This window comes from Mya arenaria, chromosome 17, assembly GCF_026914265.1.
Source record: "Mya arenaria isolate MELC-2E11 chromosome 17, ASM2691426v1".
Taxonomy (NCBI): Eukaryota; Metazoa; Mollusca; class Bivalvia; order Myida; family Myidae; genus Mya; species Mya arenaria.
The window spans coordinates 22,867,089-22,881,639 of record NC_069138.1 but is presented as its reverse complement, the minus strand read 5'-3'; the positions used below and the strand labels follow the sequence as shown (position 1 = coordinate 22,881,639).

The 14,551-nt window shown below is 33.5% G+C and overlaps 1 protein-coding gene across 1 annotated transcript; it reads right to left on the bottom strand.

Annotated features, from left to right (window-relative positions):
- Positions 1–4,484: 4,484 nt before the first annotated feature.
- On the bottom strand, positions 4,485–13,120 carry LOC128222960 (uncharacterized). The gene is made up of 2 exons (XM_052932153.1): positions 12,589–13,120; positions 4,485–8,545 (listed from the first exon to the last, which is right to left on the bottom strand). The coding sequence occupies exons 1-2, from the start codon at positions 12,695–12,697 to the stop codon at positions 7,350–7,352; spliced, it is 1,305 nt and encodes a 434-aa protein (XP_052788113.1). The 5' UTR covers positions 12,698–13,120; the 3' UTR covers positions 4,485–7,349.
- Positions 13,121–14,551: the final 1,431 nt, after the last annotated feature.

Here is a 14,551-nt window from a genome sequence, read left to right as displayed (position 1 = left end):
CTATATATACATATGATTTAGATACCGATAAAAATATTCGCGATATAATTATGCCAATTGCATGTTTCTGTTTTGTTCATAACAGTCCAACGAGTTAAACATGATAATGCATTGATTTAAAAAAAATGCATCCACCTATTGTGTGCGCCTTTAAAGTTGCACTCTCACAGATTTACTGTTTTGACAACTTTTTTATTTTTTGTCTTAGAATTAGATTTTTTTTTGCGTAAATATCTGCAAACCAATGATGAAAGACAGCTGACAAAAGATCAGATCGCAGATTTTCGTTCCAAATTTAATGTTTTATGGCTTAAACCGTTACTAACGGGTTAAGAAAAATGCATAAAACATCATTTTTGGGACGAAAATATGAAAAGCTGCGATCTGATCTTTTGTCAGCAGTCTTGTATCACTGGTTTGCAGATACCTACGCAAAATTTGCTCGTTCCAAGACAAAAAATAAAAAAGTTGTCAAAACGTTCAAACTGTGAGAGTGCAGCTTTAATGCGTGTAATGTAACACGCATGTTCTACTATAAATGATGTCCCAAACGTGTTTAAGGCAAAGGTGCCTATGCAAAATCACAAATAGCATGGAGTAAATGTCAAAAGGTGCCAATGTTAAAGCATTTACCAGATTGGTGTTTGCATTTTGTTTCGACCAATGCCAATCGATCAAATTTTCTGTTCATAAATGGTACGTAAACTGTAGATATATTCTGACGAATGCACAAATGAACATATACTTATCGGTTCCACAGTGATTTGATGGTTTGATTTGGAATGTACCCAAACAAAAAGTTGCAACAAAAACATGCAGCCAAAAAGGAAGATTACCCTCCAATCGTTCAAATGCATCCAGAATTCTCATCTGAACATGCGTCTAGTTGAGAATAAAATTGTTCAAGTTTCCGAATGTATTCCCCCCAAAAATCTCAACACAGTGATCCGGTTCCGGTTTCGATCAAATTTAAGATGATTCACTTTCCTCTATTTAGGCATTTCGAGTTTCTGACATTGTTAAACTGCAGTTATTCATAGTTATTTTATCTAGATATCGTAGTTGGTAGGAGTGACCCCCCAGAAGAAAAAAAAATATTTTAGGTTAAGTGCCACTAAATTTTGTACAGGTCAAATGACACCAAAGCAGGAGTTCATTCCCATCAAATCACTGTGATCGATTCTGACTATTTATGCTAGAATTCAACATAATAGTACTTATTCTACGTGTGGTCCCTTTCTGGCGACATTAATGTTTCGGGCCTGTAATACCAGAACTCACTTAAATAATTAGCATCGGACTTACTCCAGTCGATCATTTCAACTATAATTTTATATGGCTTACGAGAAAGTGCCTTGTCCACTTATTGTCCACCAGGTTATACATATCTCATAAAGAACATACACCTCAACAATATCCATTGACTTGACGAGCCGACAGCAAAGTGAAGGAAATGATACGTTCAGTTTGACAAATTTTGGCAATAAACAAAATGACACATGTGTACGTCAGTATACTTTAACCAAAGCAACAAACATGATTTGATCCGATGAAAACATGCTACTTGAAGTTAGCGACCAATATTTTCGTATTTTTTCATTTTAAAGCTGCACTCTCACAGATTTATACGTTTTACAACTTTTTTATTTTTTGTCTTGGAACGAGCATTTTGCGAAAATGCAGGGATACCAGTTATATAAGAATGCTGATAAAAAATTATATAGCAGATTTTTGTTGTTAGTTCAAAATTGATGTTTTTTGCATTTTTCTTAAACCGTTAGCCATAAAAAAAAAATTTCGAACGGAAAATGAAAATCTGCGATCTGATCTTTTGTGCAATCTTTTATCATTGGTTTGCAGATATAAACGGAAAAAATATTGCTCTTTCCAAGACAAAAAAAATAAAATAAAGTTGTAAAGACGGTATATCTGTGAGAGTGCAGCTTTAAAACTGTTTTAAACATTTTTTTCTTATAAACACTATTGCGTGTTTTTTCTGTACTTGTAAATGAATTACGACGTTCAATACATCGTTTCCTTTGTACAGGGAAAGCTCGTTCATTGGAAATTCTTATTCAGCGAGCATACTCTTCATTGAAGTTGAGACCGTCCTCTTTTTGTTATAAATCGTTTATTACTCAATCCGATTGGAAGCACGCTTTGATTTTAAAGATGCACTCGATTTACTAAAATTGATACAGTTCTTTAAATACTAGTATACCAAAAAGGATGAATAAATGTCGAAAACAATGGTTCTTATGAAGGATACCGAGTTCAATTTGAAAGAAGGTGTAGAAAACACGGTATTTTTACCTTATGAGACGAAAGTAGATCAAAGTAAATATTTTAGCACTCACCAATCATTTAATATTTTTGCGTTTTTAGCTATTAAATACACGGTCACAAACTCGTTATCAGTAATTAATATTTTCCATAAATGCATTTCTAGTAAGAAGTTAAACGTTTATCACTCAAAAGTTATGTTTGTTATACATGTCTTTGTATTGATTTTGAATAAGAGTGTCACTTTAAAGCTGCACTCTCACAGATTGACCATTTTAACAACTTTTTTTTTATTTTTTGTCTTGAAAAGAGGAGGGTTTTTTTGTGTAAATATCTGCAAACCAAAGATATAAGATTACTGACAAAAAATCAGATCGTAGATTTTCATATTTCCGTTCGAAAATTAATGTTTTATGGCTTAAACCGTTACTTACGGTTTAATAAAAATGCATACAATATCAATTTTTAACTTAAATATAAAAATCTGATTTTTTGTCAGCAATCTTTAACTAGTGTTCATGGATTTTCGAAAAAAAATGGCTCGTTCCAAGACACAAAATAAAAACTTTGTCAAAACGTTCAATCTGTGAGAGTGCAGCTTTAAGATTGACGTGTGAATATCTGATAATGATGTAGTAGTGCGTATTGTAGGCTAGTTGTAAAGAATAATTCATCATACTTATACGTTTAAGTATCTGTAGTTCGACCTATAAACCTCTTCATTGTAAATGGTGATTGCAACGTTTATGTTAAATAGTTTTATATGTTAAGTACGATTTGTCGCATACATTGCATATTTTCTCAGGTTGATGTTGTATGGTTCCGACCTGTCTTAATGCATACACTACTTTTTAAAACTAGATTTAGACAAGGAGTTTACGCATATCAACCGGTAGTAATTAAACTCCCAGGCAACGCTGTATGTTTAATCATTTTATTTTAAAATAACAAAATTATCACGTGCGTGTTAAAGCTCACCAACATTCTCCCATTATTATGTCAGAACAATTCTTAACAGTAAAAGGCTTTAATTGTAGTGAGACCAAGTGGGATGTTACACAAACTTAAGATGCAAAATTTCCGATGCTCAGCAACAGTCCAATGTTTCTAGTATATAGAAGCCAAACTATTGGAGCATATCACACTATCTTTTAGACCATTTTTTATACAAAATCAAGAATCATATATCTTGTTCGCGGGAAATGTCACACAAATTGGAGGTGCACATTTTCCAATGCGGACTAACATTTTTATAAGGAATCATGTTTGTAGGTGCAACAGTTTTGAGGCTACATGCATCACACTTTTTTTCTGACGCCTTAAAAAGACTATATTTGACTTGACCAACAATTCTTTGAAAAACCATGAGTTCATGTGTAAAGCTTTTGAGGCTACATGCAACACAAGATTTTCTGACGCCTTTTTAGACCATTCTTTACTAAGTCAAGTTCCATAAGTATTGTTGAACGAAGTAAAATGTCATACAAACTGTAGTTGCACACTATTACATACTGACGAACATTCCTTTGAAGTTTTAATATGTGAAGGTGCAAAACTTGTGCAGCTACATGCATCATAATAGTTTGTGGTTTGTGACAGGATGGTGACGCGACGTGACATGTGCAACTCCTCTATAGCTCCCAGGTATATATGTCACTGATTATGTCAAAACGGTAACCAATAAGTCTCATATTTATCGCAAAAGGATTGTATAGATGAAACGTTTTGTAATAGATTTATTTATATTATACTACAACTGTTATTGCTATTGTCATCAATGGCTATGGCCATTCTTGTTTTCACCAATAATAAATAATAACCCCAATCTGAGATGTGAGTTGTCGTTGACGATAAAAATCAATTGCTTTTAAACTATAGTTATAATAGTTTAACGCAAATTTAAGAAAAAAAACATTTAATTAATTTCTTTTGAACATCCTTTGGAAATAGAAGCAGGCAATTTTATAGTCACGTTCTCTTGTTGTTCAGATGTGGAATGCTAATAAAATGTTTGTGAGGAAGCCGCCACAAAGGATGGCTTTTAGATAACGTTTTATTTCGTATCATACGCATCTGGTATGCATTTAAATTCATTCAAATGAATTTGATTTTGCCATGAAATCATTTGTAACTTGCAATAATGTGTGCGTTAAACTGTTAATACCTAAACTTCATGGTTATTAGGTAGTCAAGCAACACAGTTTGATAATGTATCAATTTATTCTGATAGTGAAATTTGAATAACTAATGGAAGATGATTGTGTCCGAGGTAGCATGTCTTACTGGTTAAAGCCTGAAATACGTGCCGAAATATTGTAAGTTAAGGCGTTTTTATGTGACTCAATATGGGGTATACGGAGCAAAGGAAGCCATATCGTGTGAGAGCGAAGCTCGAATCTATATATGGTTACCTGCGCCACATATATCCCACATCGGGTCACCTGCTAACCCCGTAACGTATATATCACGTCGACAACCTGACTACGTTGACCAAAACGCCAACAATATCCGGGAAATGTTTCGTTTATTCATCGGGATCCGAAAATGGACTACACTTTGGTACGATATAAAGATTAATGACCCAATTTGGCAAGATATGGGGTCACCGCGTGACCAATCCTGGACCAATGACGTTCCGTCATTCAATGTTGGGGTCGTGATATAACTGTATACGTACATAATAATGCAAAAATATTGCACTTAGCTTAATAATAAATTGCAACAATACTTGTTTATACATAGAAATATGGAAGACGACAACAGTAATACAGTGGTGGGTGATAAGTTAGTTCCTTATTCCTTATTCCATTTTCGGAAAAAGGAATCATAAACCTGTTCCCTATTCCTTTTCCGATTTTTTCTATTTTTGTGCAATGTTTCATTTCACAAAGTTACTTTATTCGTATGGAAAGACGAAGCACATAAAAGACGTGATTTTAAGCCTATCTGCAATACTACAGTTTGAATAAGGAATATGAAATTAGTTATTTATTACTAATTCGAAAAAGGAATACGGTACTACCTTTTCATCCATGAAAAAACTGTTATAATAGTGAACACGTAAAAATGTGTTCACAATAAGATATTGCACTAATATAGTGAAGATAATATATTGATAAATACTAAATGCAAAAATCAGTTAATATCTGCACACACATTGGCAGTTCAGATGTGTCATCTTTATGTTGTGTGTCTTCGGACAAATTTAATAATAAAACAAAAATAAAAATAATAAAAAATTGTATAAAGAGCACCTCGTGATTACTTTATTGATCAATTATCAAAACTATTCAAGAAGTAAACGAATAAACAATGTAACAAACTTTGGTAAAGATTGGATGAAAGATGGTTAAACAACCAACGTGTCAATTTCGTGAATTTCTGACAACTAAATAGCTGTTACTTTGGAGTCACGTTTCGAACATGTCTGATATAGTGTGCCGACAAGATAAGCAATTATAAAGATTAAGAAAACATTCAAGAAACTAGACAAGGTCAATTCATAACTCATGAGTTACTTATGCGATAAGACAGGTTGTCAAATTTGTACATGTGAACACGTTTGGTAAATATTAAATAAAAGTGCCAAGTCGGCGAGCAGAAAATACCGATTTCGTCAAAAAAGACCATTGCATGACCGTGATGCTTGGATGACCCAAGCTCTCACGCTGGTTATCCAACTTGTCCTCAATATAATGCCAATAAACGATGCTATCAGATTTGATAAAGATCGGATAAACAATTGTCCAGTTAGAGATCGACCGTGAGATCGCAAAGTGTGATCCAATAATGCGCCTACAGATTAAACACGAAAACCGACAAACAATAACAGTGAGTGTATACCACGTGATAAATTACGTCATAAATGCTACGTCGGAAGGCAATATTTTGATATGAAAAAAAGACTTTAAACAAAGATAACTTCACTATTGTTTCACCATTTTAAATGAAACAAAGCGCAGTCTACGCTGCTTACGGAATCCTGCCTACGGTCTTGAGTTTGATTGGGAGTTTAATTTCTTTAAACACTTCAACAAACCTTTTCACAATACGGCTGTCTGACAGAGCACTGTCAAAACATGATTTTGAAAAAAGGTTTGTAAAAGTGTTTGATGAAACTAATGACTTTATCAAATGTCGGTAATAAAACAAATGCGGGCTCTTTAAGCGGCATATACTGCCCTTTGTTTAATTTAAAATGGTGTTGTAAAAGAAAAGTTATCTTTGATTTAAGTCTTCATTTTAAGCAAAATGTTGCCTTCCGACGTAGCATATATGACGTTATTTATCACGTGGTATACACACACTGAAAAAGTGAGTTAACTAAACAAACATGAGTCACATTCGTTTCTATTAAGTATTGCCGATACAGTCGAACCCTGTTGGCTCGAACTCGCTTGGCTCAAATTATTCATTGGCTCGAATCGAATGATAATGACCGATCTATTTTACACTGAACGTAAGTTTTCCCGCTTGGCTCGAACTTTCCGAGGCTCGAGGTATTTTAGCCGGTCCCAAGGAGTTCGAGCAATCGGGGGTTCGACTGTACTTATATAAAACTGTACCTGTATTTTATGAAAGAAAATCACAATAAAATACAAAAAGAACAGGGAATTATGATTACTAATATCACAGAAATTGTCTTGATACAAGACGCTACTTGCAACTCTCACAGATTGACAGTTATGACTTTTTGATGTATTTTTGTTTGAAAAACTGTCAAATATTTCATTTCTCTTGAAGCTTAATTAACGCTTTTAGCCATAAAACATCATTTCGAACATAAATATTAAGACTGCGAAGTGATCTTTTGTCAGCAGTCTTAAATCACAAGTGTCCAGACATTTACGCAAAATTTGGTTCATTTCAATGTTGCCAAAACGGCCAATCTGTGAGAGTGCAGCTTTAAATTATTCATGTAAACAAAGAAGTACAAGAACAAAATTCGATTAAAGGAAAATTGCAAAATATTTCTTTCAAATAAAAGGGCTGACGACAAATAAGTATATTCAAATATCGAGATCAAATAGTCTAAAAGTCGCTTAAGCAACAGGAAATAAAATGCATTAAATAGGCGGTTGAAGGTCATATCCGAACATTTCAAAGTCCAGTCGAAACAGTTTTTGAATCTTCTTAAGAGTCGATGCCGAAACTTTGCTATATGCTTCAACCAAGAACTTTCGTCTTTGCCTCGCTCTAGCCTCTTTTGATAAAACAGGCAATTCCTCAACGAATTTAAAATCTTTTATTATCCGTTCTGGTGACTTGAGTATAATCCCTTTCCCTTGAAAAAGTTTTGGCTTAAATTCTAACGTTTCATTGATGTTCCCGCTGATTTTCAAGCTCTGCCAGAGCCTTTCCCAAATCTCACGATAAGATACTGTGTTAAGCTTGCAATGGTTTCTCATAAGTCTCATTTTCCAAACATCGTGGTAAGTTTGTATATGATGAGATATGCCGCTGTTACCAATATAGTTCGGCAAATGCAACTCCATGTCCTTGAAGGTGGCATTCGATTGCAGCGTTTCTCGTAAATAATCAACAAGGGTTTCCGACTCTCGTTCCAGATTTTCTTGTTTAAATATGTAGTTCACTGGATGAGCACAAGGGTTGCACAGAAGAGAAACAGGCGAGTAATGCGGATCAATATGCTTTGCATTGGCGACGAAATTGAGAAAATGTTCAAAAGAAGCGTTAGCAACTTGGCAATAGTATCCGTGAGCTCGCGTATAGGCGAGCAAAGCTGATGTTGTCCGTGTGATAAGATGGCTATACACTTTTTTCACATACACAGCATCAAGCAACACTGCGACATCTTCAAACTTTTCAAGGAATATCTTGTCAATATACGCTGAATACAACCTTTCATAAGGATTCCTCGTTACGAAAAAAGAGAACCCTGGGTTATCAGTGCAACTTTCCGTATCCCGCTTATATGCATGAAGTAAATTTCCCGGCATGTTCCAGAATGTATCGGCTTTTTCCGGAAATTCGGCCATAAGAAGTAAACGCTTCATCGAAGTACTGGCAGCCTTTGGCACAGTGCATGAACAAACACCTGTTATATTGTATAGAAAGTGTCTAGAGTCTGTAATTGGCGCCGTCTTAAAGTAGTATTTGGTATCAGGCTTTCTGCAAATGTTCGCCACTCTAGTCACCCGGTCGTACATGGATTCGTGTCTTTGTTCTTTAAATGGCATTGGGGGACTTGTTGCAAATGACTCTTCGTGTTTCAACGGAAATCGTGAACTTTGGACATTGTCTGAAAAAGATAAAAACACCTTACATTTATTATACAACGAACACACGAGTAATAAGACAGTTTTACTAAACATGAGCTAATAAGTATTCTCAGAAGAAAGCACACGAGATCATGCGTTCTTAAAAGAACGCACGATATATTAAGCAGGTTGGCAAAACATGAGCTTACATGTATTCTTAAAAGAAACGCACGATATGATGTAATCTTAGAACGCACGAGATGTTAGGCTGTTTGGCTAAACACGAGCTTACTTGTTTTTTTTTTTAAATAGAACATGCACGAAATGATGTATTCTTAAAAGAACGTGAAGGATGTGGGGCAGTTTGGCTAAACATGTGCTTACTCTATTATTCTTATATTCGATAGTTAACATGATTATTCTTATATTCGATAGTTAACATGATTATTCTTATACTCGATAGTTAACATGATTATTCTTATACTCGATAGTTAACATGATTATTCTTATATTCGATAGTTAACATGATTATTCTTATAATTAGTCTTATACTCGATAGTTAACATGATTATTCTTATACTCGATAGTTAACATGATTATTCTTATACTCGATAGTTAACATGATTATTCTTATATTCGATAGTTAACATGATTATTCTTATACTCGATAGTTAACATGATTATTCTTATACTCGATAGTTAACATGATTATTCTTATATTCGATAGTTTACATGAGTTAACATTTATTCTTTGAAGAATGCAAGAGATGTGAGGCAGTTTGGCTAAACATGTTAACATGTTGGCTTTACATTTAATCTTAGAATAGCCCATGTGATATTTGATAGTTAAGCTAAACATAAGCTTACATTGAAAATCATTTAACTACCAGTTTAATGAATTTTCACAAGTTTAAAGACATATTACATTCTGGGTTTAAGTTTATTACACGTTTAAATGTCACTGTATTTGGGGTTCTAAAATTAAAATAATCAATGAAACGTCGTCCTTCGTTAATGAAATAACTACACCCTAACAAATAATGAAATTCATTGGATTAACACAAGCCTACTAGGGGCTTAAACTAGTTTATATTTATTTAATTATATGTATTTCAACTCTCTATATCCGACTAGCTGGTCAAAAGGTATTACTGTCCCTGTACCTAAGAAAGGTAATCTAAACGATGTAAACAACTACAGAGGCATTACCCTCACAAGTATTTTTTCGAAATTATATTCAAATATTCTAGATAATAGGCTGCGGCTGTGGGCGGACAATAATAACTTACTGTCAGACTATCAATATGGCTTTAGAAGTAAACGAAGTACTTCTGATTGCATATTTGTTTTATGGTCTATTATTAACAAAGTTATTAACAATGATAAACGAAAGTTGTATTGTGCATTTGTTGATTTCCGTAAGGCGTTTGATGTTGTTTATCGGAATGGTATTTGGCTTAAGCTTATTCGCTACGGGGTTTCTAGTAGGATGGTATCAATGCTTAGGAAAATATATGATGTCGTTTCTTCATGTGTCAGAGTAAATTCAGAGTATACGGATTTCTTTGAAAGTCATATGGGTGTAAAACAAGGGGAACCACTCTCTCCACTTTTATTTCTGTTTTTCATTAACGATATGCAACAGCATTTGGATTGCGATGACGTAGATGCTGTTACTATTGATGATATTCGTATATTTATGTTGTTATTTGCAGATGATACTGTGTTATTTTCATATTCTGCTGATAGTCTGCAAACATTGTTAAATAATCTGTATAATTATTGTAAGACATGGGGTATATTTGTCAATATTGAGAAAACTTGTGTTATGGTATGTAAAAAAGGCAACCATTTAGAAAACGTAGATTTATATTACGACGGCAAGAAATTAAATGTCGTTGATAAATTTACTTATCTTGGAGTAACGCTTTCTTGCAACGGTACTTTTTTGCAGGCTCAAAAGCATTTATCTCAACAAGCCTAAAAAGCACTTTTTTCTCTTTCTAAATTATTTGAGCTTGTTGTGCTTGATATAAGAGATAAGCTCAAATTGTTTGATGCATTAATTAGCCTAATACTTAATTACGGCTCGGTGATTTGGGGATGTCATAAATCGTCCGATATAGAACGTGTTCATCTTAAATTTTTAAAACATATCCTTTGTGTAAGACAGCAAACTAGTAATGTCGCTGTATACGGCGAATTAGCAAGATTCCCAATGAATGTTTTGCGAAAAATACGTATTGTGAAATTCTGGTTTAAATTAAAGAGTAAACCTGATTAACTTGAATACATAGTTTATAATATGAAAAATGACCGCGGTCAGTATATTAATACATGGTCTTTATCTGTACAAAAATTGTTTAATGAACTCGGGTACTCGTTCTTATTTGCACTTGATGTTGTATCACAAGCCCAAGTTAATAGTGTTGTAAGACGAGTATATGATGTATATTTACAAGATTGGGGTGATAGTATTAATTCATCACCAAAGTTAGATAGCTACAGAATTATCAAATCAGAAAATGTATTAGAAAAGTATCTTTTATGTATTAAAAATGATAATAATAGAATGATGATGACGAGGTTAAGGTGTTCAGCACATACTTTATTGATAGAAGAAGGCAGATATAGAAATATTGAAAGGGAAAATAGAATACAGTCAAACCTGTATTAAGTGGCCATCCTTGGAAAATGATCAAAGTGGCTGCTTAAGACAGGTGGGCACTTAATCCAGGTTTGACATTTCCACCTTAAGCTTTATTTAGAGATGGAGTATGTATCTAAATGTAATATGAACTGTGTTGAAAATGATAACCACATCTTACTTATATGTCCATTTTATCGTGATCTTAGAACATCCCACTTGCCTAAGTATTATACACGTTGGCCATGTTTGTCCAAATTTGTAACATTATTGTCAACAACTAATGTAAATATTATCAATAAAACCGCAACTTATTTATATCAGGCTTTTAAACGACGAGGTTAATACGTTTTCATGTTAATACATGACTTAAATAATGATATGCTTAATTATGAAGATGATCTTATCAACCCATATAGTTTGCATACTTTTCTCCATAATATTATACTAAAATTATGCTGATTTATTGTAAATTTCACCACCATGCTTGTTTATTCAGTGTTGTGGCAGTGTATTTAATGTATTTGCCAATAAAATATTGACTTGACTGACTTGCCATAACGGTAATCTCACACATATCGCAACATATTAAAATACAATCTATATGTTCAGCCAATTTGCATGCGCAATCATTAAGTGTTAGGCTTAATTATTCAGAATTTCATATTTCGCGTGAGTTTAAAGGCCCGCCTATTGCCTCTCATCCGATACACACTCCCTGCGTCAGATGTTGCGTTCACAATTTGTCAGCCAATTAGGTTGTATTCTAAGTCAGTTAGATGACCTGAAGTAATAACTTACAGATTAAGAAAGGCTCGCTGGCTACGCTCATTCCGCCCATTCTTCATAATTTAGAATTTACTTCATGTCATCAAATTATTACTTACAAAAAAAGGATTCAAAAGTATAATTCATATGTCCATAAGCTATGGTTATACAATATGCCTCAGGCACAATAGTTTGACCAAACAATTGAGACTAAACATAAGGGAATGATCAAAGTTAATTGGTGATGTCAACATATCATTTTTGACAACTGCATCATCAAAACATCTTTCTGTCTCTCGCGTACTAACTATATCTTCAATTCATTAGTATGCTACAGCTATACGCCGTCTGCTTGGTTTATAAAATTAAAGTAACAATTGCAAATAAATTTGATTGACAGAACATTCGCCAATTTGTTTCATATATAAATGTTCTTGTTTTCTTTTCAAAATTTGCACAGGAGGTGCAAAATTGTATATATAATTACATATCTTCAATTACAGTAAGTTTCCATTTGAATTAATTCGAAGCTGAATAATAAGCAGCATTTATTTCTGTCAACGGACAGCTGTTAGACAAATCTACAAGATTAATTTTCATTAATTATAAACTAAGCATGACTAAACGTTCCTCACCGCCCACAAAAAAATAATAATACAATTAGCTTACCTTTGGAAATGGTTATGTAACTTAAGAATATAAGTCCAGAAGTAATGAAAACAGCAAGAACACTATTCCGAACATCACGTCGCGGTAATTTTGTCCATAAACGAGACATTATCACCACACTATCGCCAAGTATATTAAAACCAATAGTCTCATATCAATATTTCTCAGTATAAAATGAATAAAACTCATAATGTATTCATATCTCCTTCAAGTTGAGTTCATACGAAATCAATCGCTTCGTAAAAACAGATACCGCGGATCGAAAAGTCACATTGCACAACGTTCAATATTATCATAAGCGTTAAAGCTAACTAATCCTCGTTTAAAGACGTCTCAGTTCAGTAGTAACACAAGTCCAGGTGAGGTTTTGAAAACGTCAACTTATAATATGTGAACGTTGTTGAAACAAAGCTTAAACACGATATCCTTAATTATAAGGTATTTCTGTCCTTTCAACTGAGCGCCGGTGACAATCGTAAAGAAGAGTTGTTGAACCGTATGACAGTGAATAAGCGATATACTGCACTTGACTTGCCAAATAATATTATCGTGTTTCGTACGTTGCTTAAGTCTGTATTTACGGAAATGGAACAAGAACCTTATAAATTAAGTGCCTATATTCAACATTTTTTATGGTTGGTTTTCGCTTAAAGCTGCACTCTCACAAATTTATCGTTTCGACAACTTTTATATTTATTTCATATTGGATTGTCTTTAATTGAGAAAATGGTACAAGACTGCGGACAAAAGATAACACTACAATTTATCATAGTAACGTTCGAAAATATATGTTTAATGGCTAATTAAAAGCGTTACTAACGCTTTAAGAAAAATACAATTGGCGGCATTTACTAAATAATTGAGATCTGTTCTATTCTGAGTTATTTTAAATAACTGAATTGAAGGCATTGATGCCAAAATCAGCTGATTCTGAGATTAAAAAAAATGTCAAAACTGAAAATCTGAGAGAGTGCAGCTTTAAACTTCAAATTTCACTTCTAAACCGCTAAATAAGTTCGAATTTATCAAATTAACTTTATTTATTGATCGTTGACACCCAATATCAATAATTCTAACACTAGTTGTAACAAAGTCATTTCACGAAAAATAATACGTTACATTCAATTAATTTACGACTTTCAAAACAATATGATCGTAAAATGAAAACAGATAGCTTACGGTTCAAATCACAATGACAAAGTTCATATTGGGTAAACACAAGCATTCTTACGATCATGGGCTGTCTTTGTTTTCATTCAAGTGACACCCTAATCCAAAATCAATTCAAACACATGTATAACACACATAATTTTTAAATGATGAAGCTTTAACCACTTCCTTAATAATGCATTTATGGAAAGTATTAATTACTTATAACAAGATTAAACTGTATATTTAATAGTTGAAATCACAAAAATATTAAATGATTGGTGAGTGCTAAAAGATTTAGTGCGATCTACTATCGTCTCATAAGGTAGAAGTACCGTGTTTTATGTACCTTTCTTTCAAATTAAACTCGGTATCCTTCATAAGAACCATTGTTTTCGAATTTTATTCATGAATTGTTGATACATGTATATTAAAACCATTGTATTAAATGTGGAAAATCTAATTTGGGAGTAAATGAATATTTCATAAGGTTAATGCCAAAATGCACTAAAACGTTTATATTTTAATGTCGTTTATGGGCCCAAAATGGATTGGTTAGGGTTACATCCTTTTCAGGAACAGAAAGGGTAGGTAGGCTTACAGGGGCGTAGCCAGGCCTTACTGAATGCTACGCTCAAAAGGGGGATGGTGTGTGAGGGGGAATATCCCTGTAGCTGGTGTTGGGTTCGGGGGGGGGGGGGGGATGGAACTTACATGTTGAGCTCTGATGTGTATTTGGAGGGATTATGGTTCGAGGTCTCCAACTTTGTAGTTATCAAGTGATTGATTTAGGCTCAGTAAATTTAGCTGATCT

Bases quoted from the DNA above. Each gene is read 5' to 3' on its own strand.
- LOC128222960 (XM_052932153.1), bottom strand. From the start codon at position 12,697: ATGTCTCGTTTATGGACAAAATTACCGCGACGTGATGTTCGGAATAGT. The intron at 8,546-12,588 runs GTAAGCTAATTG...TATCTTTTTCAG, and splicing joins TTACATAACCATTTCCAAAG to ACAATGTCCAAAGTTCACGA.